The 6,893-nt window shown below is 37.5% G+C and overlaps 1 protein-coding gene across 2 annotated transcripts; it reads left to right on the forward strand.

Annotated features, from left to right (window-relative positions):
* The first annotated feature begins 2,107 nt into the window (after positions 1-2,107).
* On the forward strand, positions 2,108-4,192 carry LOC141627113 (uncharacterized). 2 transcript variants are annotated; one of them, XM_074440579.1, is made up of 2 exons: positions 2,108-2,278; positions 2,595-4,192. In XM_074440579.1, the coding sequence occupies exons 1-2, from the start codon at positions 2,159-2,161 to the stop codon at positions 3,684-3,686; spliced, it is 1,212 nt and encodes a 403-aa protein (XP_074296680.1). In that variant the 5' UTR covers positions 2,108-2,158; the 3' UTR covers positions 3,687-4,192. The 2 variants fall into 2 exon arrangements, with proteins under 2 accessions (XP_074296680.1, XP_074296679.1); XM_074440578.1 differs by having other exon boundaries at positions 2,139-2,278; positions 2,592-4,192.
* The last annotated feature ends 2,701 nt before the right edge of the window (positions 4,193-6,893 follow it).

Here is a 6,893-nt window from a genome sequence, read left to right on the forward strand (position 1 = left end):
GGAAAGGAACATTGGTCCGCATTTGTGAAATTGATATTTAGATATCTCCTGGGAACGAGCGGTAGATGCTTATGTTTTGGAAAAGGCGAACCTTTGTTAAAAGGTTATTGTGATGCGAACATGGCGGCGATGTCGACTCCGGAAAATCGACATCGAGTTATTTGACTACTTTTGCGGGGGAGTCAGTATCTTGGCGATCTAAACTGCAAAAATGTGTTGCGTTGTCAACTACCGAGGCCGAGTATATTGCAGCAGCCGAAGCTTGTAAGGAAATGTTATGGTTGAAGAATTTCTTGCTAGAACTTGGTCAAAAGCAAGAAAAATATGTTCTGCTTTGTGATAGTCAAAGCGCTATTCACTTAGCTAAAAATCCAGCCTATCATTCAAGATCCAAACACATCGATGTTCGATATCATTGGATTCGAGATGTGTTAGAAGAAAAGAAGCTTTTACTTGATAAAATTCACACTGATGACAATTGGTCCGACATGATGACCAAGACCATATCAACAAAGAAGTTCGATGATTGTTGCGATGGTTCCGGTGTGGTGATGCCCTCCAATTAAGTCGAGAAGGGGGAGATTTGTTGGGTTATTCTCTCTTTAATTGAGAGGGATGAACACAATAAGTGAACGAGATGTTTCACATGATTTAAGTCATTGAAACTCATCTAGTAAATGAATAACGTAGATGCATTTACTAAAGAAATTGATAAAACTCATTTGCTAAATGAATGTGGGGAAAAACATTCATTTTAGCGTTTAATATTGGAGTAAGTTAAACCTTCATCATCACATATAAATACGTGAGATTGAAGAGCATATTTCATCAATCACAACAACAAAACATATATTATTAATCCACAATAATTAGTATTATTATTGTGAGAGTTTTTGTGAGAGAAGAAAGCCACTATTAATAGTGAGAGATATCCACCTTATTAAAGGTGACGACTTGTAATCCTACTACAAATATTATAGTGGAAGAATTGGACTACTCGTCCCGCGGTTGTTTACCTATTTGGGTTTTTCCGCGTAACCAAAAATTCGATTGTGTCTTTGTCTCTATTTAATTTACTCACTTAATTTATTTTTCCCGTAATTACACAAAGAGGGAAATACGAGTTTTTCCCAACACAAAGTGACGGATACGTGCCGTATTCAATGAGATTTTGTGTACAAACTTTTAGTTAATTATTACGAGTATTATAATTATAATTCCATCTTTTATCTGGGGGAATAAGGATGGCAGTGGGTCGGGGACCCGACCCAGACCCTTAGGGTCGGACCCTAATGGGTCGGGTATGGGTCTCATTTTTTCAGACCCAAAGGATATGGATCGGGTATGGGTTTTAAGAAAATATTTTGGGTCCGGGTTCGGATCTATGTTATGAGACTCATACCCGACCCTTATACCCTTTATTAAAAAAAAAAATCAAAATCACAATTTTTCTGAATTCATACTGGCATACCGTAGAAACCCAACTAAAAGTCTTTTTCTCTTCCCTCATCCCATAAAGTGATAAAATCCAACCAAACTCTTCTGACAATACCACCACTCTATTCCACCACTGACACAAGAAAACCACCACCACAGCACTGATACGCGACTGGAAACCACCTCTCTAATAGGCGGCGACCGACAACCATCATTAACTGCGATCGATGATGGTCGATGGAGACGGCTATCAAGTACGATATTGATTTTTGGGTTCCGAGTTTGATTCTTTCACATGTATTTGGATGTAAAATTAATTTAGGTATTCTTTGTCTTTCTTAATCTCTTTGGTATGTATATTGGATTTGGTAGTGTATAATAGAGATTAATAAACTCATAATGTTAACGTAGTATATTTTTTTTTAATATTATAGGCCATAATCGTTAATCATTCTTAAAGTTCTTTGGCTTCGAACCCATGGGTGATTTAGACCTCTACCCTTACCCATAGGGTCCGGGTATGGGTCCTCAAATTTTAGACCCTTGCGGATCTGGGTCGGGTACGGGTTCAAAGAGAAAATCTCGGGTCCGGGTCCGGGTCCGGGTCGTGGCGGACCCTACCCAGACCCTACCTAGGGGGAACTTTAATCGCCTGCTTCAATTCTCTCCCACATTGGTTTCGATTCTTGAAATTAATCTGTGGGTTTTCTTCTTATTAAATATGTCCACCAAATTAGTGGCTCCAAAAGATTTGGGTGACAAAATGTTGTTTATGGCTGAACAAGGTGGTCATTATTGTTCTAAAAAAACCGATAATCTCTGCAAGGATTGCTGTTGTCAGGTAATTCCCTCTTTTTTTTTTTCTTTCTGATCTGGTTTTTTTTAACTCAATTGTTGATTGATGATTTTCTGTTGGCTTCTCGGTTAAAAAGTCTACAATTGACCCATCTTAAGTTTAAACGGATATGCCAGTCTTAAATATGAATTTGTGAAAAGTCTAATGCAACTAATTATTTGGATTTGCTTAATTTTGGCTTTTTATATGAAACTCATCTGTTAATTCCGGCTGATCTAGGATTCAAGTTGTGAAACTATGTGGTATAGTGTCAATGTTGTTTAATTAAACTAATGGGTTATTGCTTCCTTTTGTCTAGCAGTCGAGCAAATCAAGGTTTTCGAGATTATGTTGTGTTTTGAGAGGGTTGGATTTGACGACTTGCTTATTCTTCTTCTTGATTGTCCCATTGTGCACTTTGGGTGTCTATTTACATGGCCAGAAGATCACTTATTTTCTCCGGCCTTTGTGGGAAAAGCCACCTACACCTTTCCATACAATCCCACATTATTATAGTGAAAATGTGACAATGGAAAATCTCTGTAAGCTCCATGGATGGAAAGTTCGCGACTATCCAAGGCGTGTTTTTGATGCTGTTCTTTTCAGCAATGAGGTCGACATACTTACTTTAAGATGGCAGGAATTGTACACTTACATCACACAGTTTGTCGTGCTTGAATCTAATTCCACGTTTTCCGGGTTGCCTAAGCCTCTGGTCTTTGCTGCCAATCGTGACAAGTTCAAGTTTATTGAGCCTCGTTTGACTTATGGGACTATTGGGGGACGGTTCAGAAAGGGTGAGAATCCATTTGTTGAGGAAGCGTATCAGCGTGTTGCTTTAGATCAGCTTCTAAGAATTGCGGGTATTTCAGATGATGATCTGCTGATAATGTCGGATGTTGATGAGATTCCGAGCAGGCACACTATCAATCTCTTGAGGTGGTGTGATGATAGTCCTGATGTTCTTCATCTTCAACTTAAAAACTACATATACTCCTTTGAATTTCTTGTGGACAATAATAGTTGGAGAGCTTCAATCCACAAATATCAGACAGGGAAAACGAGGTACGCCCATTACAGGCAAACTGATAATCTCCTAGCTGACGCCGGGTGGCACTGTAGCTTTTGTTTCCACCGCATCAGCGAGTTTATATTCAAGATGAAAGCTTATAGTCACAATGATAGAGTAAGATTCTCTCACTTCTTGAACCCTAAAAGAATTCAGCGAGTAATCTGCAATGGGGATGACTTATTTGATATGCTACCCGAGGAATACACATTCAAGGACATAATCGGGAAGATGGGTCCCGTCCCACATTCCTACTCTGCCATTCATCTGCCATCCTTCCTTTTGGAGAACGCTGACGAGTACAAATTTTTGTTGCCCGGGAACTGTGTGAGAGAAAGTGAATGACATTTCAGGTAGGCAGCGGTTATACCCAACTGAGCTTTGTTGACCTCCTCACAAAGTCAAAGTGGTGTTCAGAGCGCCATTTCTCCGCAATTTTTGGAAAAATCAAGTCAATATGCATTTACAGAATCGTGTATATATCTAATCCCATGAGGTCAATTTTGCTTGAGAAATGGTACATATTCTCCTCCAATCCCCCCCGGAAGGAGCTGCTTGTTGAATTTTGCGGCGAGGAACTTGGTATGGCATGACTAATGACATCTACTTATTTAAGTTGAGAATACTTTGAAGGGTTGCTGGTTGTGGTTTTGGACTAATACCGTCTGTATATTCTTTTGTCCTCGTCTTTGCTAAATTGTTTTGTGGATTGCTTAGTTCGTCATGATTAATTCAATTCATTGAATCTTTTGGTCTGCTGTATTTTTGAGTTTCATAAATGTATGCTTTAAGATACAACTATTTCTGAGTTGATAAACAACCAAAGACAGACTGATGTTATTATCTTGCAATTATAGGAGGGATTTGGTAAACAATAGGTTGGACTTGCTATTGTTGCTTCCCTCACTTGTGGAAACTCTTTTGGAATCGCTGTAACTTAGAATTCGATACTCACTTTGGAGTGTATGCATATAAAAATTTTCCAGTTGTTGTATACATAATAGGTTTTAGTCTCTTCCGGTCAAATAACGTGCCACCTGAATAAATGAGAAACTTTTTATGTTCATATATGTCGGTCTTAAACAGTAGATTGTGTAGTTGAATGGAATATTAAGCAAATAGAGTACAGTATGATATTGTTGACTAGCAGGTGTGTGGTTCAAGTATGTTAAGATCACAGCAGTTGGTTACCTGTTTCGCTTTATGGATAGACGGTTGGACAACATAGTAGGACCTTGGTTTATTTGGGGGGTGTATGGTAGGTAGTTAACTAAGTTCTAAAGAGCACAAAATCTCATTGAAGACGGCGATATCCGTCATAAACTTGTGACGGATACCGTTTCCTCTCACAAAATATCCATTGAGAGGTGAGTAGGAAGCACATGGGGGGTGCCCCACCTTATCCCCTCTCCCTTTCTGTGAGAGGTCTTCAGCTTATGACGGGATTAACCCGTCACAAACAAGACGCTTTGTCTAAAGAGACAACTATTTTGTACAGTAGTACTCGTCGGAAAACTTACTGATATATTATTATGAATGAAGAATTAGGAGTGGGGCGAATGATGTGGAGTTCGGCAAGCTCCCACGCTAAGATACTCTGTCCCCATTGCAACTCATGTGCACCATGCCTGACATGTCTGCTTACTTTCTTCCACTTGGATTATTATTTTTAGTAATTAAACAAATAAAATACCCCTTGAAGGTATTAATTGGAAAAATAAACTGTCACTGTATTTATCTCACACAAATTATATACTAATGTTGGATTTGGACTTCCATTAGTCGGTTTATTGTTTATTAAAACGGGTTGAATAAGACCAGAAAGCTCATTCTGATTATGTGATCCATCGCCATTTCTGTTCTGCAATCAAGATTATTAAATACATAGTGTGATGAGACCGATAAGTGTAGAGCTGCTTTTATATATATGGGCGGCTGACGGGGGGCCCAAATACGATCTTATTATGGCTAGTGCTTTTCTTCCTGCAGAATACCTCTAACCTATATAAATAGGTTATTGGGATGACATCCCATTGATTGATTGTCATTATAAAAAAACCTGAAGAGGGAGGAGAAGATCCTAAAGATACTAATTACTATCTTTCTATTATTCATCTATTAAACTCCGCAATGCTGGTATGTCTCTATCTGATGATCCTCTTTATTATATTTCTTACATGTGGTATCAGAGCAGGATTGTATTAGGGTTTATTATTATTTTCGGCTGATCCGTACAAGAAAAATTAATTGCCGTCTCACACTATCGATCATTATATGCATAGTTTAAATTTGACATTGCTATTAATTATATATTAACGAGTCCGTACTTCGTTGTACCAATTATGTCGGCTGGTTTCTTTGTTTTGTGCGGATCACTAAATTAATTGGGTATCGGATCATCTTGGTTATAATAAGTTTAATAGGAAACCCATTCTTATCAAGTATTTCGTACTTCGTAATTACGGAGCATGTATGAAACTTATCGGCTGATTAAGAAACATTGTCTTTGAGGTTTGTCATGCTTTGCAATTCTTATTTGTTTTGTGTGGCACACGTGGATTTGGATTTAGTGCTTCTTTTTTTTCTTTTCATGATTACGGAGTATTTGATTATTTGCATGTATGCTGGTGGGGACTTCTGTTCCTTGTTTTCTTTCTCCCTGGTCATCACGCCATCATCATTATATCACAATGCTAACATCATACCGTATAAATATTTGTTGCCAGTAAAGAAAATATAGCACTTTGTTATTAGATTTTAGGGTTATTTCACACCAATAATCCATCCTATTGGTGGTCTGCATTAAACGCTCTATCCTATCAGTAATTCGAATTAAATCTAACCTATACACTACCCATTCTAATAACAAACTACGTAGACCGGCAACCTGAACAACAGGTTGCCCTTGTTATGTTTAGGCTTAAGAAGTGTGTTGAACACACTTTAAACACACATTCCCATAATCAGAAGACTTTTCATCTTCCAAAACACAACTCCCCCTTATTCTGATTCAACCTCAATTCTCCAATATTCATCATCTTCTACTTAAAATCTTCAACAATTTTTTTCGATATTCATCATCTGCATTTTACCATACGGATTGTCAGCGGCAATGGTTACTGTAAGTGTTTCCTCTACTTAAAATCTTTGTCTTTTGAGTTAAAAACTTTAAAAATCGAATTTATTTGAAGTTTAATTGTGTTATACTGTGTTAATGTTATATAATTTTGATGTTACATTCTTTTATAATCAAATTTTGGTTTAAAGCTTCAATTTTTTTATGCTTTGTGAAATGGGTTTCAAATAAAATGAACAAGTTTAATCATCTCATTTGTTGATTGAAGTTCTGATGTTATTATAATATACGATAGCTTTGATTTGTTTTTTTTTTTTTGTTAATTTTGGTTTATTTAGGAAAATCCTTGGGAGATTGTTACAAGAAACTTTGGTATGGTGGTTCCTTTAGGAAAGGTCAATTGCATATGGTTTATGGTAGTAGGAGTTTTAGGACGGTGGGTGTGGACCCAGACGAGATTTGGGTTTTACCTTAGT

The sequence above is a fragment of the Silene latifolia genome, chromosome Y (assembly GCF_048544455.1).
Source record: "Silene latifolia isolate original U9 population chromosome Y, ASM4854445v1, whole genome shotgun sequence".
NCBI lineage: Eukaryota > Viridiplantae > Streptophyta > Magnoliopsida > Caryophyllales > Caryophyllaceae > Silene > Silene latifolia.

Coding starts and splice junctions, on each gene's coding strand:
- LOC141627113 (XM_074440578.1), top strand. CDS start 2,159: ATGTCCACCAAATTAGTGGCTCCAAAAGATTTGGGTGACAAAATGTTG. Junction 2,279..2,591: donor GCAAGGATTGCTGTTGTCAG/GTAATTCCCTCT, acceptor CCTTTTGTCTAG/CAGTCGAGCAAATCAAGGTT.